Below are 25,754 nucleotides of genomic sequence, written 5' to 3'. Positions count from 1 at the left end.
ACATAAAGGATAAAATTCTCCTCTAAAACTTAATGAAAGCTTCCCATTTGCTCTGTTCCAGCATTTGAGCCAAATTATGTTCATGCCTTGCTTGTCAGATATAATATCTACCTGTCTGAATAAGGGCAACACAGGACATCTGCTTGGCCTGCCCTTTACCGGTCGTGTCTTAAATATATTTTTATTATGATAAAATAGCTCTCATGTCAAAATGCCTAAGTATAGAGTAATAAATATATAATAAATACTTATATCTGAAGTGAACCTTGACATATATAAGATATCATCTCATGATTTATGTGAGTTTTTTTTTAAAGTGTTGGCTGGTGTCCAGTCACAGGAATGTATAAAATATTTATCACCAAGCATATATAAGAAAAAAAAAAGAGAGAGAGAGGGCGAGAAAGAAAAAGAGAAAGGTAAAAAAAGAAAAAAGAAAAAAGAAAAAAAAATGAAAGCTATAAAATGGATAAGACAATCCAGAGAAGTAACCAACCAAGTCTCAAGTCTTATTTCCTCAAAGAAAACAAGGTCCTTCCCTCATGTCTTCTATTTTGAAACTCTGACTGTTGACTGGAATATCACACTCTCACGCTCCCACACTGCAAGCTCCATGAGGACAGTGAATGTTGTGTTCCTGGAGCCTAAAACAGTGCCTGCACAAAGCAAGAGCTCAGTATGATTTGCTAAATGGATATAAGCACAGACCACTATTTAATTCAAATAAGTACTGAATGAAGAAAGAGGTTTCTTTAAATTTCTGCTCACATGAACTTGGAAGAATGAATGTGGGAAATATAGGTATGAGAAAAGATACTATAATTCTAGTTAAAATAGGAACTATTAGTCATGATGCTATTCTATTATTACTGTAGCAATAAAGGGATTCAAAGAAAAATGTCATTGGCTGGGGGCAGTGGTCTACGTCAAATTGTCTCACCATAAAAATGCCTGAAGATACTTCAGAAGATTTCTGTATATCATTTGGATAGTGGCGTGACCAGAGATTTGTCCTTCATTTAAATAGGGAATGGTCAGAATGCTTCAAAAATCATAAATATAGCCAAGTAATTGAGGTGTGTTTTGTTTTCATTTGTCATAGTATTAGTTTACAGGAAAATCTGTAGTAATATTTAAATTTAAGCTCAGAAAAAAATTATCAATACTCTTTACTTGTATGTTTTCTCTTTTGCATTTATGAAGAAAATTCTATTTTAGAAGCCATTTTTTTCTTCCACTAACAAGAAAGCAAAAGAGCTGTAGCCAGTGTGGCCCAGTGGTTGAGTCATCCCATGCATGGAAAGGTTGCTGGTTCCATTCCTGGTCAGGGCACATGCCCAGGTTTTGGGCTCTATCCCCAGTAGGGGGCATATTTGAGGCCACTGATTGATGTTACTCTAACATTAATGTTTGTTTGTTTGTTTGTTTGTTTGTTTGTTTTTCTCTCCCCCCCTCTCTGTAAAAATCAAATTTTAAAAAATCTTAGGAAAAAAATAAAAGATACTGACATAACTTGGGATTTTTAAAAAAGGCTCACAAGTCATCATTGCATGAATGTACCATATAGCAGCAATAAAAATTGTTTAATACATTTCTGAATTTTTCAATGTCTCAAAAAGAGAAAAGAACAAATGTTTTAAGTAATGAATTTCTTATGGTTAGGCTTCTCAAAACACTTTCAGTGAGAGTAGAATGTTTATACTGATTAGCAGAGATTTATCATTTGGACAGGATTTCCACTCACCTTTCTATCTTGCCCTATAATATACAATAGATGTAACAACACAAATATTACATAAACCCATCCCAGGAATACCTCTACTAAGCTATGAGTACTTACACCATAATTATATGAGGCAAATAATTCTTACAACACACAAATTTCTCATGTAAATGTCACTGTAAATCAGGCAGAAAGCAGATAAATTACTTAGTATAATTAACAAAACTTACACAGTATAATTATAACAGGCATGGGTGACCACTTTCATAAATGTATTCAAACTATAGCAAGTTATGAGAAAGTCTTCAAAATGTAGTAAGCAAATCATTGTATAAACTATGCTCTGAAAAGTATAGTTCTGCTTCTAATTCTTCTAAAGATCATTAGCAATCAAAATATATCATTAAAAATTTCATACCATGAAGACCAATCATAGTTAATATAATGTAGGCTTAGAAATAAACCTGCTTTTTCTTTCTTGTCAGTCCCCATTTTTGCTTCCCTAAATCTCCCCCCTGAAAGGAAGTTGGGGAAGTAGAAGACAGAGAGATTTTAACCTATGTCATCTGCATGTCTACATCTCCACACATGTCTATGTTCCCCGCTATTATAAAGGTTTTCAAGAGAAGGGGCCATGTTTTTATGATGTCAACTAGTAGGTTCCAGTTTGAATGGATTCAATACAGTTCATCCAAGATAACAGGGGGGAAAATGATATAAAGTTTCTATGTTTATTTCTCATTAGTGGGTAGTCTAAATAGTTATAGGACATATACATATCTTACTATACAGAAACTTGGTAGCTTTGACATCTAAGTTATGGCCCTCACCTAATGTGAAATAAATGTTTTTGCCACCTCATGGGGTAGGGTGAACAGTAGCGATTTGCTTCTTGATGGTTCTATTGCAAATACTTCAGAAGAGGACAGAGGTTTAATATTTTATTTAATCACATTCTTCTCTGTTCCCTTTGACAATGGAGGGCAGGTGAAATGTTTTCAAAATCTGGAGGATACCCAATGCCCATACGCCATCTTGATTAAACATATGGAATACAGACTTGGTCCAAAGCCAAGAGGAGACCTGCATGAGTAATCTAAACACCCGAGCCGAGAGGGGTTGATATAGAAAGATCAGCTCTGGGCTTTGAAGTTTTCTGGACTTCATTTTGCTTAATTAAGACAAGATTTCATAATCAAACCACTGTGCAAACAGGTTCCTAAAAGTATTGGTTTGTTTCTAATTTTAGGAAGAATTCTTAACAGATTCCAAGGAATCAGCTCCACATGAAAGAAGGGCTCTGATAAAATTTCCTTCCTCATGGCTCAACTGCAAATGCCTGCTTTCCATCTTAGTTCCTGCCACGTGATGGAGAGAAGCATCGCCTATCGAAATCTCATGTGTAATACTAAAGTACGAAGGCTCTGATGACAGCATTCCATTTGAGTCTGAAACAGTGGTCACTCTAGATTGTAAAACATGTATTCCAAGATATTCTTAAAGGTATTCAATAGGAATCTAACAAATATCCAGATCAGAATATTACCAGGCAAAAAAAGTAGACTTCCCAATAATTCCTTCCACATGCATTTTTCTCACTAGACACGGGACCATTTTTCAAGAACACCTGGCAGTTTTAAGTAGTGCAGAGCGTCCACAAACAAACTTACTCTACCATCATACAGCAAACAGATGCGGCAGCACATTTAAGTCCAAGAGTATTACACCGCCATACAAGAAGGAACCTAGCCCTCCTATGATAAGACTGATTTGATACAAAATAATTTGATAATTCAGAGAAATGCAATAGTGATAAAAGAGGCATTAATCTGATGACATATAAGGAGTCTGCAGTAGACTGAAAAATGCCAAAAGAGGTAGTTGCCACTGCTAGCAACCTACCCCCACCCACTCCCCATCCCACACATATACGCGTAATCTTTGAAAGCATCACAGGAAGAATTTCTGTTCAGTAGTATCATCAGCCCATGCTCCTCCCATCATGGCTCAGCCTTGTAAAGTGGAGGCCTTAGAGAAGAGGCAAACTCTAGGCCCACCTGCCATCTGGTAAGCAGATGAGAAAACCCCCTTTTCCTACTGCTATTAGGAAGATGATGAGATCTTTGCCCACGAGGCTTTGCTTTGTTTACAATCCAACAAGACCCTGTAATACTAAGCCAGTTGTAAGCTGTCTATTGGCAAACAGGACACCATTTCTCAATATAATATCTCAATATAGAATGCCTCCATAAGGTACTTGTAGGTGATACAGAACAAAGGTGAGCAGATAGAATCTTTTTATTCAGAACCTTCATATTCTCCAGGAAGGAGAAGGTTCTGTCTCGTATGTCGACCATAGCGGAGTGTAGCAGCAAAACTCTGCAGGCCAGTTTAGCTGAAAAGTTCACTGAAAACACTTCGCCAGCCTGCCTGCTATTGTTAGACCACAATCACTGTCTGTCTGTGGCTGCCTCAGCGGGAGACTGTCTAAGGATGTGGTATGATGCAGACGTGCATTCGCTGTCCATGTCAGCCACAACAGGGCTGCCAGAAGGAAATTACCACAAGGCTCTGAGAAACTATTTTAAACACTGTTTGGAACAGAGTGGGAAATTCTCAAAAACAGATCTAACGTGGCTACATGCGAGTCTTTGGAAAAGACCTTGTTGGCTAACCTTGCCGTTTCTGCCAGCACCTGGGCAAACCTTTGGAGATGTCAATGCAACGCCTTCAACTCTGCCTCAAGCCTTTTCTGCAATAGAAAGGAAGCTCTGCACACATGTGCCTGCATGTCTTTATGAATTAAAATAGGTGCTCAGCCATGAAAGACCTTGCTCATCTATAATCTCAAAATCGCTGCCAATACTTCATGAATGCAAAGATGTTGCAAAACCTGATAGTGTTATGGTATCCTTGAGTCCAGAAGGCAATCTCCTTTAAACTATGATATATACCAATATTCACCCCTTGGATGCATAGATCAGGGAAGAGAAACCCAATGTCCACCATGGGGGTTATGACACTTGGACTTGGGGGCTTACTTTATTCATGTGGATCTGTTGCTGGTATTGCTTCTGCTTCTCCAAGAATTGCTGGTGTTGCTGCTGAATGACCAGCTGAGCCAAGGTGCTCTGAGGCAATGGTGCAGACTGGGTTCGATTCAGGGGTCTGTGACGGGGTAATTTGTGGGTACCTCTAATGCCAGGTGAAATTCTCTCTTTTGTTGCCAATGGAGAATGAGGATGTAAGGGAACACCACCTGAAAAAATATACATATATATCTATGTACAAAACACAAGAATCTACAGAAAACAGATATACAGGATACACAGGAAGAAAGCGAGGTTGGATGGGGTGAAGGCAGAAGTGCCAAAGCATTGAACAGGCATGTATCTGACCAATGACTCACCCATACTCCACTCTGGTATGTGAAGGTTAAATAAGGTCAATATTTTTGTGTTTTGTTTTGTTTTGTTTTCATGGAGCTAGAGGGATAACTAAGGATTATAGCCTTTCCCACAGTACCAGGTAGCAGGGAGACCTTGGTAAATGGTAAATCTTTTCAGTGTCTCGAGTTAAAAAGACATCGCGTTGCACTGCTGATAAAATAAAAGCCCCCACCTGACCTCCAAATGGCGCCCTTGTTAATTACCAGCTACAAGAAGCTTCTGCTGTCGCATTTGTTCTTTCAATAGTAAATGCTGCAGGAGAGCCTGGTGGCTGCTGTTGGGCTTTCCCTCCAGAGCGACATGGGGGTGGCTGGAAGACGCCGGGATGCTGCCCCCATACTGCCCGGGCAGTGGGACGCCTGGCCTAAGCGTCTGGGCCTCGCACTTCTGTTTTTCTTTGAGTGAATTCGAAGCCTGTGTTGGGAAATAATAAAGATGTGAATCCTCTTTCTTCCAGGTGGCTCGTTAGGTCTGTAGATCATTAGTTTTTTTTTATTCCATACCCTATGGCACTTTTCCCCTGTCCCCCCTCTCCCCCAGAAAAAAAAGACCCATCTTACCTATGGCTCAGTAGGGAAAATGGATAACAGCCATGTCTTTTAAACTAACTGAATTGACACAAGAGACATAAAAGTAGAGTTGAAGCATTGCAGACAGTTGAGTATTGGGTATCATTGTTCTGAACTTGAAAATATCTTTAACGTTAAAAATGATGGTGTCTGTGGGGTGTGGCTCAGTGGTTGAGTGTTGATCTATAAACCAGGAAGATAAGGTTTGATTCTAAGTCAGGGCACATGATCCGGTTGTGGGTTCAATCCCCAGTAGGGGGTTTGCAAGAGGCAGCCAATCAACGATTCTCTCTCATCATTGGTGTTTCTATCTCTCTCTCCCTTCCTCTCTGAAATCAATAAAAAATTTTTTTAAATGGTACTAATTTCAGGCTTACTAACTAGGAAGTTTATTTCTAAAATAGTTTAAAATACTGATTAAGTATAAGGTATATTGTAAAAGTAAAATTTGTTGAAATTTCTAACCTAAGGACACATCACAGCCAATAAGAAGAGAGCTAAAATGGTCTGTGATTTTGGAGTCTCAAGCAGAAGGGACAGTTGGTCCTTTCTCTACTTGTCCTCTAATAAGTTCAGAGAGCTGTAAATTTCCAATATTTATTTTTTAAAATAAAATTCTTCAGGTAACTCAATGAGAGGTTATATAAAACATGCAGGAATCTGATTCAAACATGTATTTTATATTAATTCATAACAGATCCCCAAATCTCTAAATATTGAAAATGACACTCCAGATACTTTCATTTAATAAAATAAACTACAAGTTGAATTATATCAAATAAAAACACTATTAAGAACTTGAAATGTATGATAACAGTAATAAGGCAATAATAATTATATCATCAATAGTAATAATGAATTATCCTAGTCAAATAACGTAATGAATGGTGGTCATGTGGGTATTACAAAAGCAGAAGTGTAATGCCTCAAAATTATGTGGCATGTTTCTTTTCAAAACTCATGTTTCATCTTTCAAAATTGCTGTGCACCAGGGAAGCAAAGCAATTTTCAGTGATGGAGAAATTAAAGGACCAAGAGGTAAATGGTTTGTCTTAGTCACACAGCAAGTCAACGCAATGTTTAATCTAGAAGTGATTCCTTCTCCTGGCCTCTTTTCCTTAAAAATTTCCCACTACTCAGTAGGGAAATGGAATATTAGAGGTTCCTTTGCCAAAGCCTTACTAAGCTTGAAAAATTAATTGTGATGGCCTCATCCACACCAAAATGGAAGCAAAGAAAAATGAAACTTCAATCCAAACCGCACTGGTTTACTCATCCAATGGCACCAAATTGTATTACCATCAAAACATTAAATGGTCTGGCTTTCCTACTGGGTCCTTTGAGAAAAAAATTCCCCCTGACCACATGAAAAGTGGTGTATGTTTGTGTTAGCTGATAGGACTGACGTCGAGCCTGCAAAGAGGAGTGGATATAAAATGCTTATTCATGTGTCGTAAGTTTTTGTGTCAGTATTTGCTTATCATTGGAAGAGACAGGGAAAACAGGAATAGGAGAAAAATAATTTTTAGTAAGTGAAGATTTGAAAATATCAATGCATATTTATGTTTTTTTCATCCCTAATTCCTTTCTGATTTTTCTAAACAATTAAAAATTGTTTATAAATGCTTCACGTGGAATTCCAAGAGTATAACTGAATTTGGTATTCCTACATTTTTCCTCTTCAATCCCTAGATATATAACAACATCCAAATTTTGCTTTCTCCTCACTAGTATAAGTGACTGTATCACATAAGGTAAAATCCCACTCTATTAAAAATACCAAATATATAAGGTGCACCTTAAACTGCTTTTATAATATGTGTTGAACCCAACCATCAACTGTGTCATTTTATAATGTCACTATAAGTGTGCTTGTACATAAATTAGCATCCCATAAACAGGTCTTACATCCTGAAAACAAATTAGGTCACAAAATGGTCCACTCTTTATATTATCCTGATCTGGGAATATTATAAAGTATGTGAATTTTGACAAGCTGCATGCAGTGAAAGACTTGCTTCTAAAGATTGGCAAAATTGGTGGCAATTGTTAGAACAAATTTCTCTTTAAACTTAAAGTATCATCTTTGCATAAGCACAATAAACTTAGTTTTCATACATTTCATGGATGGATTTTTCTACAATTCATCTATAAAATGGATGCTTACAAATCTTTTACAATGACAAACATTTACATAATTTTAGGCACTATGTATAAAATAATTATTGTTGTCTTCTGCTAGTTGGACAATTACCTCCAAAAGATTCTATTTCAGTTGTCAGGGCTTTTAAAGTAATTTCTTCGTTTTAAGTCTCCTGGGAAGAATTTAATATTGTTCTTAAAGAGGTTTTCCAGATATGTATTCTTCAGCAAGATAGAGTCAGTAACATAAATTCTCAAAATAAAGTCATTCACCAAAAAAATAAATCCCATAAACATATGTTCTGTGCTTTAGACAGAAGCTGCACCTCTCAGCACTGGCCGGGCAGAGTGCCAGGCCTGCTGCTTAGTGGCTCCATGATCTTGGACTCTTAAACATTACTAGTTTCAGCTTCTTCTTTTGTAAAAATGTGGCTTGCAATCTCTGTTTCTTGGGATGGTCCTGTGGAGCTAACGAAATAGCTGGAAAGCGCTGCTTTTTTTTTTTTTTTTTTTTTTTTTTTTAAGGCTAAGAACCATTATACAAATGTTAGTTGTTATTTTATATATTATTATGCAAAGCAGTATAATCCTGTAATTTGAAATTCAACCAGACATCTTTGAAGGACTCAGTAAACAGGGAAGGATAATGGCCTCTACCCAGTCTCCCTGAAGTCTAATCTAAATATAAGAGAGTCCCCCTGTGACAGCATTCCTTGGGCTGCACTAGGCTGCTCTGATTGGCTACTTACATTGAGCTGGGTTGGTACTGCTGGCAGTCCCAAGGTGATATTGGGCAAAGAGGGAGAGGTATAAAGACTTAGCAGGTTCATGGAATCTTCGTGAATCAGAATGCGTTGCTGTGAAACCATTTGCTATAAAGAAAAGATAAAGGGAAGAAGAATGAAAAGAGGAGTCTCAAAAGATTACAATACCATATATTTTACTGTGGAATGTTTAGATTTCAGACAATAGTTTTAATTGATCACATTTAGTCAAAGTAATTTTAACTATTTTGATAATTTATTTTATGATTTCTGTATCCAAATGTTATAAGCAAAAATTAAAGCAGCCCTCGCTGGTTGGCTCAGTGAATATAAGAACGTTGGCCTGCAGACTGAAGGGCCCAGGGTTCGATTCCAGTCAAGGGCACATGCCTGGGTTATGGGCTTGATTCTCAGCAGGGGATGTGCAGGAGGCAGCCAATGAAAGATTCTCATCACTGATGTTTCTATCTCTCTTTCCCACTCCTTTCCCTTCTGAAATCAATAAAAATATAATTAAAAAATATCTTCAGTCCTCAGGTGAGGATTTTTAAAAAAATTGAAATCCTCAGACATAATTACAAAATCTGAAGAATGGGCTTCCGTAGTGATTTTGAAAAATTCATTGTTATAATTCTAGCCGCACAGATAAAAATCTTTGTGTCCTCAATCAGTAAAGTACAACAATAAAACTGAATAATTCCTATGAGTATATATACTTTTTTGTATTACTGAGTGATATATACATATATATGTATATAAAATCATTATCTTTATATGAGTTAAACATCATTGTACTGATGGGAAAGCTCACACAAGGAAATCTTAGATTAAATATCACTATAAAGGACTCCCATAGTAATTAATCATGTTTTAATATAAAATTTGTGAATAGACAACTGTGTGGTGCTTTTTCGGTCATTCATATTTAGAAATGAAAATCAATGTTAAAGTGTTATTAATTCCCTGTACCACAATAGCCTTCGTTTTCACTGAAAAATGCTTCACATGTTGGCATCTCACTCCTTTTTTACAACAAATACCTTTTTTTTTTTTTAATACAATACTCAGAGTCATGTTTTCCCACATGTGGCCTAATATGGTTGCTTGAATTACATTTTCTGTTTAATTCTTGCCTCCCTCCCAGAACTCTTACACAAAAAGAGTTACAAAGGTCTTATTAGACTAAGGAACTCTGGCCTGATATGGTCCCCAAGGGAACAACATCCCTGAAAAAGAATACTCCATGTAACAGTATGACACAGTGGCTGCTTTCTTCCCAAACAAAAAGCATATGGGACTCCAATAAGAGACCACCTCCAAGAGGGATATTGCACACACGGGCTTTGACTAAAGTAAATATAATAACTTGTCAAGCATGTTTGGGGGAGCTGTAGATTTTCCCCTGGACAAACCTGGGATATCAATTAACTGGGGGAAATATCATGTGCTCATATAATGCTACCTCAGACTGTCACTGAAGAGTGATGCGCCACCAAAACACAGGATGTTATTCCAAAACATCACCTCAGTCAGGCGCTTGTTTGGAGATGAGTCATAGCCTTAGGAGCAGAAAGGCAGAAGGTTAAATGTAGATTTTTCTCATTCCAACTTGGAATTCCAAGCTAACTTCGATTTTGTTTTGTTTGTATGTGTGTTTTTTCCCCTCTAAAGAACAAATCAGATATTTGTGCATGGAAATCTAAAGGTATACTGAAACTTTTAACATCATGTTGGCTTTATGTGCAACTTTTTGTCAAGGTTGTCTAAAATGCTACTGCGTGAAGATGGTGGGAAAGGAGTTCCTCATTGCAATGTGCGAGATTGCAATTTTATTTCAGGGGTTATGAGAAACAGTTGTGTATTTGCTCTAATTAAAACTGTAAGTTGCTATTGTGCTTACACTAATATTCTTTTAACATAAATCTTAAGTATAAAGTAGATACCTGAACAAGGACAGAAAGAATGTATGAGGAAGTAAAAATCTTAACTAGCTCATTGACAGCATGCAGCAATCAATATCTATACCTATCTGTCTATCTATCTATCTATCTATCTATCTATCTATCTATCTATCACCCGATATGCAAATAGACTGAATAGCAGAGCAGCCAAACAAGTGGTTGCTTGATGTACTCTGACCACCAGTGGTCACATGCAGAACATGGCAGGTGTCAGCAGCAGGTGGCAGAGTGTGAAATATGGAGGGTGTTGGCTGTAATGGGATGGTGGAGCAGGTGAGCAGGGTTGCAGGACCAAGGCAGGGCACCAGGTGCCATCATTGGGGTGACTCCCTGGTAGTTACTGAAAATTCTTTGCTCCTGTGAGCTGCAGTCCTGCCTGGAGCTCCCTCCTACCTGCTGCCAGTGCCTGGAGCTGGTCTTGATCACTTGGCACCATCAGTGGATGTGAGCGGCGGCTGCCAGCCCTGATGGCCCCTGAGGACGTCTCCACCTCCCCCTGCTCCTGAAGGGTGATCAGGACAGCAGCCACTGCTCACACCCGCTGCTGGTGCTTTGTGCCATCAGTGTGGGAGTAGTGGCAGTGGGAGCAGGGCTGCTGTCAAAGAGGGGGCTAGAGGCTGTGCAGGAGGGACCAGGAAGGGGCATGGAGGATGGGCTGAGACCCACCCCTGTGGGCCCACAGTTCCTTTTCAAGGTGCACAAATTCATGCACTGGGATCCTAGTTTATAATAAATTATTCTTTGTATTTATACAAAGAATAAAAGTGTCCAGCTGGCCCGGCTGTGAGAAGGAAGCAGAAGACCTGGTGATGTTACGAGTGCAAGTCTCCCGAGTTCACTAGGGCGAGTCGGTCCTTGCCAGTTCTGCCCACAGAGGCGGTGAACTTTAGGGACTAGGATGCGACTTTGATGACAGATAAGGAAGCAGGTGGAGCATTCGTGTGGACTTCCAATGGCTAACATTGCAAATGACTTAACAGACCTGGAAAATGCTTTCCCCAAATCACCTTCTTTAATGCTAACTCTCCTCAACTTGGCCTTTTTGATGGGAGCAGTCTACCAGTTCCAGGTTCATGGATCTTAATAAGAACCTGGAACAGTAATCTACACGGCTCCCAGGGCAGATGCACTGGAATGTCAGGAAGACAGGTGCCGAGGGGTGCTGATTCATGCAAACAAAGAAGGGTCCTGCCCAGGATTCTTGTGAGGCTGGATGGTTACCCCAGCTTAGCTCTCTGCTGAGCTCACCAGTGTTTTTAGGCAAAACCAGGATTTTTCCAGCAAGTAGTTTTGAAACAGATCCAGCCCTTAAATCAGTGCTGTGCTAAGAAGCCAGTGTTTCACATCTTAGAATGTGGGACGATGGTTTTCAGCTAAAAAAAATCTCAGGACCAGAAATGCTTGCTGTGGTCAGACCAAGTGAAAACATTAAAAATATACGTGGATATCATTTAACAGTCACAAAGCAATTAACGAGTAACAATTAGATGAATAATGTGGTACAGGTGGTGGGCATACAAAGGTGTTCCGCATCACCTAGATGTCCTAGACCAGTGATCGGCAAACTGTGGCTTGCAAGCCACATGAGGCTCTTAGGCCCCTTGAGTGTGGCTTTTCCACAAATACCATGTGCAGGCATGCATGTACAGTGCGATTGAAACTTAGTGGCCCATGCACAGGAGTCAGTTTTTGGCTCTCAAAAGAAATTTCAATTGTTGTACTGTTGATATTTGGCTCTGTTGACTAATGAGTTTGCTGACCACGGTCCTATACCACTTAAGGTCACATGCCCTTCAGATACACGGAGACATGGAGCACCAATGCTAATGACCTGTAAGCACTGCTGTGGCGGGAACAGGGTTCAAGTCTGAAGTGGCACAGAGCAGGGTGTCGGTTTTAAACCAGCCTTTGATGGGTAATGAGCATTTCACTGGAAAGAGCATGATCCTGAGAAGAGGGATATGGCTGAGCCAGGTGTCCGGGCAGGGGAGGTCTCCTCACATTTGAATAACGATCTTCAAAATTTAATTACTTTCCTCACCAGCCTGGTAAACAGAAGCCTACCTTATGGATAATATCTGCAATCCACGTGAACGAAATACACATAAACAGAAAATAAGGCAAAGAAGTCAACAGATGACTCTTGACAACACTGGTTATGGAAATAAGAAGCTCATAGCAAAAGTGGATGTAGAATTTTCAATTTACTAGTACTGTGCATTCAAAAGGACCCACACAATGCCTGAGCTTTAGAAAGAGAACATGCTTATCTGGAGTCCTGGTAAGAAATGGCCAGGCCTAGTGAAGAGAAGTACACGCTGAGCATTTTGCATTTGAGCTCTACCCCTCACTGGCTTGTAACTCTGGGTAGGCAGCATACAACTGAGGCATCTCTGAGTAGTCTATCAGATAATACCTGTGTCTATGAGAATAGCATCCAGGCATAACCAATGGACACAAACAATAGTGCTGTGAAGGCCAGGGGAAGGGGTGAAGAAGGGGTTAATTGGGGGAGGGGCACCTGTAATACTTTCTACAATAAAGATAAATTTAAAAACACACAAAAGAATAGCATCCACGAAGATGTCTGTTTTGTCTTTAAAAGGTCCCAACCCCCAAATCTAGACTATCTAAAAAAGAAGATACCACATTCACAACAAAAAAGTCTCTTAATGCGTCAACGTTTGCCGATGGCTTTCACACTATTTTTCTAGATAGTATTTATTTTCTTCTCTCCTTCCAGAGAGCCGAGAGAAAATTGAAATAGGCAGTGAAAAAAAAATCTCTAAATTTTTATTTTGACTGAAGAATATATTACTATAAAATGGTTTGGGGACCAAAAAGAAATGATCATTTAACAAGACTTCCTTTGCATTTAAAGGTCTTGCTTTACAATGTTGACTCATGTTATTCCTAGAAAAAGATCCATTTGTCATAGCAACCTCTTTTCCCCCAGGGGGAGAAAGCAGGTTTTCAGGCGCTGCCATCTAAAACCATAGCCCTACACCCACTCAGCGGGGAGCATAACATTTACAACAAATGTCACAACAACCATTTTGAAGCTATAGGCAGATGAGTCATGTGAGACTGGGGCAGCACAGCCATTTCCGATTACTTTAAAGTACTTAACCTTATTATTAGAATCCTTTTTTTTTTTTTTTTTAAAGAAATCATCTGTATCTAGTGGAAAAAATTATTTAAAAAATAGCACAGCAAAGCCAGCCACTAATGTTCAACTAGAAATAAACCAGCTGCTTGGCTACTGTTACAATAGCTATCAAATAAATCCACGAAGCTAAAATAATGGTGTTGAGATTCGTGGAAACATATTTGAACCCACAAGCCCACAGTATTAACAATAAAGTAACTAGATAGGTAAAGACATCTCTGACTGGAGTTGGAAATAGAAACTCCTTGGGTTTCAGCTCCCCAGCCACGTGTCCAAACAAGTAAAGGAAGTAGCTCCAACTATCTGAGCTTGGACTGAGCATATGTAAGAAATAGAAGAAATGGCATAAACCATTATTGCTTGTCTCATTTTCGGTTCTTATAAGTGTATTTCTTGGATCACATGATCTCATTCATCTAGGGGAAATAATGAACAACATAAACTGAGGACCAAAAACAGACACAGAGACAGGGTGGCATTGATCAGATTGTCAAACCTCAGAGGGAAGGTAGAGGAGGGTGGGGGGGAGCAGGGAAAGATCAACCAAAGGACTCGTATGCATGCATGTAAGCCTAACCAGTGGCCATGGACAACAGAAGGGTGGGGGCATATGTAGGGAGGGGTTTGGGATGGGAATGGGGGGATGAGCTCACATATGTGATACCTTAATCAATAAAGAAATTACAAACAAAAGAACTGGAGCAGAAGTGGTCAGAGCAGATGGAGGCCAATTGGCACACGCGATGTGCTGGCTGGAAGACAAACATGCTAATGAGTTTTCCCCATTAGTTGTCAGTTCTGACAATAACAAGAAATGAACTTGCCCCCTCTCCTCCCCACTTCCAATGTACCACCTGCCCTGCAAACACGGATTCCAACAAGCCGTGGGGAGGTGTCACTACCTTTCACTAGACCTGAGATCCAGGGTGAGTTTAAGGACTTAACCAATGACAACAAAGGACCTGGTTTCCAGACAAGGTCCCAACAAAGCCTTCTGAATGGAAAACCCGCCGACATCAATTTGCTGTCTGTTCTCTTATTCTGCGCTTCTGGGTAAACTGTCCTCCGGCCTGTGTCTTAACCTTTATCTACATTATGCAGCGCATGTGAATTACAAGACAGAACATTTTCTTTTCGTCTGAGCCTCCTGTTCAGGCTGAGAAACAGGCTTCCTTTCCTTCTTCCCCAAGGAGCAGAGGGAGTGGAAGCCCTTTCGTGTACATGGGCTCTGAATGAATGAGGTGACATGCTTTCCTACGCACAGGTCACAGAACAAAGAATTCGCTCACATGCGCCCTGTTAGACGATTTTTAAAAGAAAAACTCACCCCTGGTACGTAAGCAAGGAGGGTAGAATGAGCCTGTTTTGTAAATGGGGAAGTACGCAAACTCACTTGATTTTTGAAAGTGTAGTTAATGATATTCATCTTTCGGACCTCCAATATTGGTTGATATGAAATTATATGTTTTTATTCATCTTAGAATATGTCTTGAAAAATCACACTAAGCTCAAAGTGATTGCTAATCAAGAATTGACTGAAAATAGTTTGTTCATCTTTTCCCCTAGTTTCAATGGAAGCTTTCAGTGTAACCAAGACATTAATTGGCTGAGAGGTTTAGCTTGCCTTGCGCTGTCTCCTCCCCTTTCCAGTATGAATTACACTACAGACCCTTGTAAATGCAGCAGGAAAGCACATGTTAGCCATCAGGGTGGAATTTCTTGTTCTGGGCCACGGAGAGGCTACCCATCAGGGTAGAAAGGTCTGCCCACCTGGCCTTTTGGTTCATAGTTCAGGCACACAATTAATTCATTATGGGGTAAGTCACTGCTTGCTTTTGAACTAGTCTTCCCAGCTCTGGAGGTGAATGTCCTGGCACTGACCTGAAGAAATACCTCTACTCTTTCAAACTGCCCTAAATCACATTTCCTTCTGGTTTGGTTTTTATTTGTTTTTGTTGTTTTCATTTTTTTTTTTTTTAAACAATGCGGGTGGAAGGAAAGTTTCTAGTGATAGAATATGTTCAACAATTAGCTGAAATACTTGGGCGCCTAAACAAATATTTGTGACAGTCAACCTCTTAGGAATATAAAAAAGTCTAAAATAATATAAGCAAATTCCTTTCCTTTACATTCTCCTCTCCACGTATTTTGAAATTTAAAGATAGGGTCATGAAAAGCTTGAAAGGAAGAGAAAAATCTCTCCTTTTCCATTTATTTCCGGTCCCATGAATACATAATATTTCCTGGTTGTTCCTTCATTGTGGTACAAAGTACTACATGTAGATAGGTGTTTAAAACTGATGAATATATGCATCTTCCTCTTTAGTAACTGACCATATCACTAACCCTTCCTTTCCTCCTGGGAGTTAACCGCCATGCTAACTTTTGTGTTCATCACTCCCTGGCCTTTTAAAAATATACTTTTATTGCATACGGTTTCCTGATCAAAATGCCATGCTGCTGCTTCTGAACCTATAAAATACTGCCATGCTGGGAAGTGCTCTTCTGCACCTTTTTGCATAAACAATGCATTTCTGAGAATCACACGTGCTGTCGAATGTAGTTTACTGTGTCATTTTCTTTTTCCAAGGGCTAATTCACCCAGAGCCACACCCTTTAGAGCCCTCAGTATTCCAGCTATTACTGAAGATCACATTCTTTAAAATGGCAACGGATGGAAACCTAACATTCTTAAGAAATAATTGCTACTGAGTTGTTCTTTTCCTGTAAATGGACTAAAGGGCTGCTGAAAACTGACCAATTCTGGATATATAACTGCACTAACAAATACAATACCTATAACCAATAATCCAAAAATCCCGCTGACATCTATGGCCATATCAGGCATTATGCTTTAGTTAAGATAACAGAAAAAGGGCATGAAGAGCCACAGTCTAGTATGAAACAAGAAACAGATGAAGTGTCTGGAGAGAATGTAGAGGCCAGAATTGTTATTCTTCAATTAGCTAAACAATGGTTACAAGCGAGACAGTACCTATCTACTCTCCTCATTTTCCTCGGAAAATTGAGAGACATTTTTGAAACTTAGAATAAATGTACATTTCCCTAGAAAGGATTTATGTTTTCTTTTTTCCCCCAGAAACTCAGGGGAACTCCAAATCTGGGGCATTTTAAACCAAATTATCAGTTTGAGGTTCTGTAAATTTGGGTTATAACTCTATGCAAGGACTAGCTTTGGTTACAATTTCTGAAGAAAGATTCTGCACCACTGTGGTCCCCATCAGGACACCTCTGGGTGGGGTTGTCAATGTGGCATAGATACGGGCCTTTGGGGTCCCAGCTTAGGGTTTGGAGGGTCTTCTATTACATTATCCTCTTTGGTCAGTACTGGCCTTTTCTTTTTATCTCCTGAGTTTTGTGAGGCCTTGAAAACTAAAACCCAAGTACACATGTGTTCTAGGAGCAAAGGTGACCTCATTAGCTTCAGTCCTTTGCTTCCATGGATACACTCTGGGTTTTTTATTTCAATTATATTTTAGTCAAAGAATTTATAAGTAATTTATTACAAATCTGTGTGCCTATGTGTAAGTGTGAGTGTTAGAGACACAGATTGAGGCATAAGATACAGAGGACATTTCTGTCAGTCATGCTCCACTGTCCCAAATTAACACAATTGTCATGAGAGACAGTGAAGTGAGCTCCCTGTATGTAGAAGTGTTCTAGTAGAAGTTTCATAATTACATATCAGAAAAACTATACAGGTGATCCAAGAATCAGATATTTGATCAGTCTATTTCAGCCTCAAGTTATCATCCTATCTAATAAAAGAGTAATATGCAAATTGACCATCACTCCAATGCAAAAGATGGCTGCCCCTATGTGGTCAAAGATCCTGATCCCATGTGGACACAAGATGGCCACCACAAGATGGCCAGCAGGGGAGGTCAGTTGAGAGGGACCAGGCCTGCAAGGGCAGGCAGTTGGGGACGATCAAGCCTGCAGGGGAGGAAAGTTGGGGGGGGGGGGCAGGCCTGAAGAGAAGGGAAGTTGGGGGTGACAGGGTCTGCAGGGAAGGGCAGTTGGGGGGGACCCAGGCCTGCAGGGGAGGGCAGTTAGGGGCAATCAGGCTGGCAGGGGAGTAGTTAGGGGGTGATCAGGCTGGCAGGCAGAAGTGGTTAGGGGCAATCAGGAAAGCAGGCAGATGAGCAGTTTGGAGCCAGCAGTTCTGAATTGTGAGAGGGATGTCCAACTGCCCATTTAGGCCTGATGCTACTGGGCAGTCAAACATCCCTCAAGGGGTCCCAGATTGGAGAGGGTGCAGGCCGGGCTGAGGGACACACACCCCTGTGCACAAATTTCATGCACCAAGCCTCTAGTAACTCTATAAAATACAGGGGGAGAAGTATGTTACAGTTATAAATAAGAAGTTACTGCTCGGGCTTTCCCTGCATAGAGCAATGCATGGGAAGGAGGCATTGGTATGACAGAAAAGAAAAACTGAGAGTGTCAATCAATTGACAGCAACTTCAACATGGCTGATGCCACAAGAGCAGCTATTTCTAGGCTATTGCCTTTGCTTAGCCTAATACTGAAACTGCATAGACAAATTCTTGCTGACTCCTGACTTACTTTCCTCTTTTCTTATTAGCACCGGTTTCAATAAATTATTCATTGAAAAATAAATGTTAATACACTTGATTGGATACAATCACAAAAAAATGTGTGTGTGTTATTTTAGACCAATTTTAATATTTTATTCTTCAAGGACAAATTCCCTATCTTATTTATCTTTATATTCTCCTTGCCAGGCAAAGTGACTGCCACATAGTAGGTGCTTCATAAGTGTTTGTTCAATGGAGCACATTTTTACAATGTTCTTCAACTATAATATTCCTTTTTTTTTATTTCTCTTAGATCAAATGAATAAAACCTACCTTGCTGTACTGTTGTTCCTTGAGGTTGCATGAAGTTGTTTTTATACTTACTGATATGTCTACTCTCATAAAAACAAAACAAAACACACACACACACACACACACACACACACACACACACACACACACACCAAGAACGAAGCAGAAGGACTACTGAGCTGCTCAACTTCTGGGCAGCATAAACTCAGCATCGTTGAGTGCACAAGGATGACATTTCAATATTTTCAGATCTGATTGTGTCCAGACTTTGTAAATAAGGTCAAGTTTACTCAATTCCACATTTTACAAATTTATAAGAAAAGTCACTAAGAACAGGTGGCTTTAATCTGCCATTCAGAAACAACACTGTGTTTTCAGGAGCTGATTGAGGAAGATCTAACTTTTGGAAGAAACAAAATAATACGAGTCTTACCTCCGCATGAGGAGTTGGTGGCAAAACCGAAGTCTCATTTTCAGTGACATTTCCAGTGGGCCCATTGTTTGGGGAACTGGGACCCGACCCAGGAGAACTGCTACTGACGGAGGACTCTGAAAAACATTTGAAAGCATAAATTTATTCTCATAAAATGAAAAAACTGAATTTAGTTCTACTCTAAAAAATGGACAGCCTTGAACCTTGTTTTATCCCCCAATGGAAGAATAAGCACCATTTTGGTAAATAAAAAGAATGATGAGACATTTGTGAATATTTCACCTAAGTTTGTGGCCTTATCCCCAGTCTCCTTCCCTTGTCAAAATCACTTACTATTGTGACATCCACTATCATCTCATGGAACTTACATTCCTTGCCTTTACCTCTCATAAATCCCAGCCTGAATCCTTTTGGGATGCTGGGCATTTTAATCTCTCGTTATATGTGAATCAAATTCAGTGTATTCCAGTATTAAATGTGTTCTGCTTATCTCTGCTTACCACCACCCTCAGAGTCATTCTCACTCCCTTCTTTACCCCTAAACTAATCAGTTACTAGGTTAGTTCTATTTGTTCTTTACATGATCTCTCATCTACTTCTGACTACCATAAGTCCAACTTAAGCCCTCAACCTCCATTATTCTCTCATGGTCTCTAGAAAAGTATGCTGATATTTCTGAGTTACTATAGTAGCTTCTCAAAACTTTCCCCTATACTGTTCCCAGTGAGATGGGTCATAGTGAGAGAAGTTTTCCCATATAGGTCTGAAGCTGTCCAACAGTATCTGGAATGTAAAACAGACTGGATCTGGGAGACACAGATTCAGAGGGCTAACCAACCTGTGCCCCAGGGAAGACAAAGACAGCCAGAGCTTATAAAGGCAAAAACCACGTGCTGGAACCAAAGAAACTATTCCTACTGGCTAGTTAACATGGTGGGGCGCTGGCTCAGAAAGGTTTGGTCAGGTCCAGGGGATGAAATTCTTAAGGTAAGAGGGCAAGGGTCAAGTTCCAGAATGTACGTCTAAAGCCACACGAAAGTCCAAAACCCAAACCTCATCTGGGTGCCAAGATGTCTAAGTCTGACCTTCCTAATGACCTTCAGGCTCCATTTAAAACATTTCAGTTCACCGTCCTGCGTCTAAATGGAATTTACCATGATTTTCTGTTGTCCTTCCTGCGTCCTATACTCAGATTTAAATCACCTCCTCCCCATTAAGTGCCCCTTTTCAGGCTTTTCATCCACCTTCTCCTCTACTTGTTTCATTGCAGGCCCAATCCCACCTCGAAGATGATAGCCTGGCGCATACATTGTCTGTCCGCCAGGGAACAGGAGCTCCCAATTTGTGGGCAATATTTGTCTGTTCTTCCTTAGAACACTCCCAAATTTCAACTTTCTTTTATCAAGATTTCTCTATTCAGGGGTGCCATGCCAAAGGAAAGAACATGAGATGGATGACAGAATTCTGATCCTGCCACCTACTTACTGTGGGATTTCATCAAGTCTTGGGTTTCAAGATTCTTAAACATATCTTGCTTACTACCTTTCTGTCTGTATATCTTGCATGCATTCTGATCAATCGTGGGCTTGATTTTTTTTAACCTCTACCTCTGTCTTGGCTACTTTTTTTTTTTTTAAAGAAGAAAACACACATTTAAAAAAAAAAAAAAATCCTTCTAGAAGCTTCTTTTCTACCGCCAGACTCCTAACTCTTGTTTTTCCTGTATAACTAGTACTGATTTTTCCTGGATGTCTTGTTTCCATACCCTGCCTTTAAAAAAACAACAGAAACCACTGCCTTAAACATTCTGTCTTATCAGTTTAACATTATATTATTGATATGATCTTATGTGATATTCAGATGGGGGGGATTTCCTTATGTAGAATCACTGGGATAAGCACTACAATGGAAGGCAACACATATTGGGACAGGATTCTACAACTTCCCACTGGAAAAGGTTTGGGGGGAGATGTAGCAACTGACTTTCTGGGAACAACCAGAAAAATCCCAGAAAAGATATGCAGTAAGAACTTACCCAAGAGTAGTTCAGGAAAAGGGGACAATGGAGAAGGGGAGAATGGAAGAGAGGGTGCCATGGGCACAGGGATGTGCTAAGGCTAAGAACTGACAAATAACGTGACCTGGGAAGGGAGATGGGAAGAAATTTTGAGTTTGAAAGAGAGGAAGATGGCCGAGACCGGTTTGGCTGGTTTGGCTCAGTGGATAGAGCGTCGGCCTGCGGACTGAAAGGTCCCAGGTTAATTCCGGTCAAGGGCATGTACCTTGGTTGTGGGCACATCCCCAATAGGGGGTGTGCAAGAGGCAGCTGATTGGTGTCTCTCTCTCATCAATGTTTCTGACTCTCTATCTCTCTCTCTTCCTCTCTGTAAAAAATCAATAAAATATATTTTTTTTTTAAAAAGGAAAGAAAAAAAAGAAAGAGAGGAAGGTGGTTCCATGTCATCTCCTGGGAGGAAAGAGGTGGTATGGGTGTCAGACGGCAGCCACTGAGCCTATGCACCGGAGAAGAGACACAGCCGTGAGAGCCAAAAAGCAAGAGCGATTTAACTGCTATGATGCTATTGCTACTCTGTGACCAGATAGCAAAAAAATAACTAGCATTCAGATACAAACAGAGCTCACCCAAATGACACAAAAACTGGCAGAGCGAGGACAAGGAGGACAGGTGAAGGAAGCTGAATGACCTGTAATCCAGATTCTCCTGACACATTTAGAGTAAGTACAACAAACCAGTCAAAATATCTACTAAAGCCCCACCGATCTTCTGTTTGTTGACTAGAAATGTGTGTCCACTGCATGCCCAGGCCTCTTTTTGAATACAGATTATTATTCTCAGATGAAAAGGGGAGTCATTACCTCACAAAATTAGGAAAAGAAAAACATGACATTTCAAAGAAAATAAACTGGAGTAAAATACTAGCAAATGGTAACCTTTATAAATGAGAATTAATCATAACTCTGATAGGTATTAAGTGAAATTTCACTGCAATTTGTTAAGAAATATGTGACTGAAGAAAAGGGTTATGATAAAAAAAAAAGAGTTAAGAGGAAAGTAGAAAAGAACATTGTGATAAATAAATATGATCTTACATAATAAAAATTTGAAGTTAAAAAAGAAATTTATATGGTTTTCTATTTACTGCAAATTTTTCTGTTATGAGTGAGTCTGCATTCTCCAATTAGAAAAATCGCCTATATCTATTTATATTAAACAATTAATATGTTGACTTTTCTTTGTATTCATTAAAATACTGCTTCACTCCCCAACTTTCCAACCACACAAAGGACCTCTATTATGAAAACTTATGATTTTTACTTGAAAAAAAGTCTATTAACTCTGAGTTTAGAATCCCATTAATCTAAGTTAGTGATTATATTTTATAGTGTAAAATAAATATAAACTCTAGTCAAAATAATTTTTCTTTATTTATTTAGTATTTCTTATCACTCAAGGAAAAAATTTCCCACTAATACTTTTCTTTAGATAAACATATTAATCTGTCACGATTTTATAGAAGACTAAACTTTTTCTCCCTAAATAATCTGTCAAACTAATAAATTGCATTAGTATCCTCTATATATATTGTCTCCCCAAAGTAGACATCATCATTGGTAAAGGAGATACAGAAAAGAAAATACTTTTTAGATATCTGCTAAGAATAGAATCTGATCTTGGAGAAATAATATATCATCTGATTACATTTGTATAAGCACAATTTTCCTTGAGAATGAAGAAAAATAGTTGTAGATTGCCACTTCTTTACTGATGCAACTGAATGAAATGATCAGACACAATGCATCTCTCTAAGTAGATACTCACTAATCAGTAGTTGGTATTATTGTTTTAGCTAGCCTTTTTTGTTCTTGTATCCCTAGGTTTTCTCTAATTTCAGACCAGGTACAACTGGGACTAGGGGGCTTTGTAAGACATCAGGTTGAATTTCCTAACCTGTTCACCCCGCTACTAACTGGGCAGCTAAAAAAATAAGAACTCCTCCATTTGAGACTAGTGAAAATGACAGATTCTTTCCCTTCATAAAAGGCAATATATCCCCCTCCTGCCATAAGTCCCAGTTCACTAGTAAACACATAAAGTCATTTATGAGTTCTGTAAATTTGTTGAAAAGTCAAGGTTTGCTGTTCCACGTAGTTTAATTTTCCCAGATGTATTTCCTACATTCATTTCTGAGTATGGGCGAAGTGTTCGTCTCCGACCTCCCTCTGCTCATTTCTCATCAAATTTCATTAAAAGTCATATCCTCGTGGCTGGCATTCCCCAAATGGACTGCCTGTTTCTGAAAAGATCAAGGTGAGCTTTGGCTTCCCTAGTTATGCCTAGATGGACACATTTTTCTGTTTTTCATTCATTTCCTGTTTAACACAGTTGGTGAATGCATGGCAAGACTTACTGAACTACTAGTGAATCAATATAATCTTGTTTCAAGAAATGTTTCTCCTTAAAATGACTTTCAGTATGCAACAGGAATATTTGTTCTACGCTTTTCTTTTTCATTCCTACGACAAGCATTTTTTATTTTTTTATTTTTTTAGTGTGTGTCTGCCCAGTCCTCAATTACCTGTCACCTCAAACATTCGCTTCTTGAATGAAGTGACAACATTTCCATCCTTCCGCCTGAGTAAGGGGCTGCTTCTCCTCTCTGCCACTTTCTGTTTTAACCTGGACCGCACCTTCAAGTTGGGCTCAGAGGCTGGGGATTGAGACAAAGAAAATAGATAAAAATTAAAAATAGAGAGCCAATCACTTCTGTGTATAAACAGTGGCTCCCCCTTTTATTTTTGGTTCCCTTGTCACCTCAAATTAAAACCCGAAGCAAGTAAATAAGGCATTGACCTTGCATTAAACAGACATATAGTACGTATTTTTATGAAATGTATGGAATGCTTGTATCCTTCTCTAAATGTAAAGTGGAAAAGGAGTTAAAACATTACTTTTGTATTTATTTTATCTAACAGAATTGAATTGGTAGCAGGAAACTTAATCACTAAATAAGTTTGGGTCAGAGTAAGATTTATTATCCTTCTGTGTCAGCCCTTCTAATTTTCTCAAGGGTGAAACTCAATAACCACAAAAACAGTACCCTAATGTGATTTCAGGGACTCTGGCCTGACTTCTGGTAGTAAGAAGACACCTCAGTAGCATATAATTTATGTCTCATTCTGACCACTTTGAATAAAACTTTCTGTACATTGAGTATACAATGAATTAGAAAGGAAGGGTGGCCAATTCTTAGCGTTAAAAATTTATGCGTTAGGCTATATGTTCTGAAATACAATTGCACATTATTCACATATATGTTGTTATTTCTTGGTTAAACTATTTAAAGTAGTGATACTTTATAATTAGTCATGATTTATTGGGTTTTCAAGTAATTATATTTTAGAAGAATGGAAACATTGGATTGACTTTCTGGGTAGTAGAAATCAATGATGATGATGGTGGTGGTGATGGTGGTAGCGGTGGTGGTGATGGTGATAGTGGTGGTTATGATGATGATGGAAAAGACATTTCTGATGTTAGCTAATTTTTATATAGTGATTTCTACATCATATATTTTTACATAAAGTTTATATAGTGATTCCTATGTTTCACTGATTTATATAGTGATAACTAACATTTATATAATGACCTCTGATTATAGCTAGAGTTTATGTAATGATTGATTTCTATGACAAATTGTTCTAAGCACTTGGTCAATATTAACTTGTTTAAGCATAAAATATCCATATGGCATAGACTCTATTTATACATTGATTATATATCATTGTGAAAACAAAACACAGAGAGAGGTAAGTAACTTGCCCAAGGTCATAGACAAACTGAGATAAAGCCAGAACCTGTATCAGGTAGTCTAGATCGAGTCCAGGCTTCTAACTACTGAAAATTCTGCTCCTCCACCTTAAGTCTGAATACCATAAAAAATACAAAAACTGCTTTTTCCAAAGCACTGTTAATCATCTGTACCAGACACAATGTTATAATTTAGCCAGATTTTTTGATCTGTGAGAATGCTTTCTTCGAAGGAATTTTGTATTGTACAGACTGCAAATAGTATCACAGGTAGAACTTAAAAGTTTATTTATCTCTTTATTTATTTTGCTTTTAGACTTTACATATTTCTACTTAAGTTTTTCTCTTTGTCCTCTCTCCCCGCTCAACGCTTCCCTCCCACCCACACCACTTCTCTGCAGCTTCTCCTTGGACCAAGAGCCCATGTATTCTAGGTTTTCTTGGAACTGGAATTTGAAAGAAATATTCAGTTGCAAAAGATAAAAAAGTTAAATTTTTTGTGTTCTACAACTGTTTTTATGCCAGAAAATATTGAAAAAGGTAAAAAAATTGGGTCCTGAAAATATTGTACAAGTAGAAAATGGGGAGAGGGAAGAAATGAGGATCTAGAACAGAAAGCTCAATGACTGGACTCCTAAAATGTATCACTCTCTGGGCCTCCCACTGTATTAATTTAATTAGACTTTTTCTTTATATATATATTTATTTTTAAATTCCCCTAATCACACTAAATTTTGCCTCTGGAAAGCTGTAACTAATAAAGAGGAATTCCTAGCTAAATGGATATGTAGAACAAATATCAGATTCTGAGACTTGGATCTAGGCAGATTTTATGATGCA

The 25,754-nt window shown here is 38.8% G+C and overlaps 1 protein-coding gene across 9 annotated transcripts in view; it reads right to left on the bottom strand.

Annotated features, from left to right (window-relative positions):
- The window catches only part of HDAC9 (histone deacetylase 9), an 814,141-nt gene that overhangs the window by 313,770 nt on the left and 474,617 nt on the right, over positions 1 to 25,754 (bottom strand). For 6 of the 9 annotated variants that reach the window (XM_084896713.1, XM_084896714.1, XM_084896716.1 and 3 more), the window contains 5 exons: positions 23,683 to 23,814; positions 19,085 to 19,200; positions 8,633 to 8,755; positions 5,376 to 5,586; positions 4,765 to 4,982 (listed from right to left, as the gene is read on the bottom strand). In XM_084896713.1, the coding sequence (XP_084752839.1) occupies positions 4,765 to 4,982; positions 5,376 to 5,586; positions 8,633 to 8,755; positions 19,085 to 19,200; positions 23,683 to 23,814 (800 nt within the window). The remainder of the gene's footprint in view (positions 1 to 4,764; positions 4,983 to 5,375; positions 5,587 to 8,632; positions 8,756 to 19,084; positions 19,201 to 23,682; positions 23,815 to 25,754) is intronic. The other 3 variants (XM_084896717.1, XM_084896718.1, XM_084896721.1) reach the window with 1 other exon arrangement.

Source organism: Pipistrellus hanaki, assembly GCF_964339955.1.
Source record: "Pipistrellus hanaki genome assembly, chromosome: 10".
In the NCBI taxonomy this organism is placed as follows: domain Eukaryota; kingdom Metazoa; phylum Chordata; class Mammalia; order Chiroptera; family Vespertilionidae; genus Pipistrellus; species Pipistrellus hanaki.
Note: the sequence above shows the minus strand (reverse complement) of the source record. Positions and strands in the feature narration are given on the sequence as shown.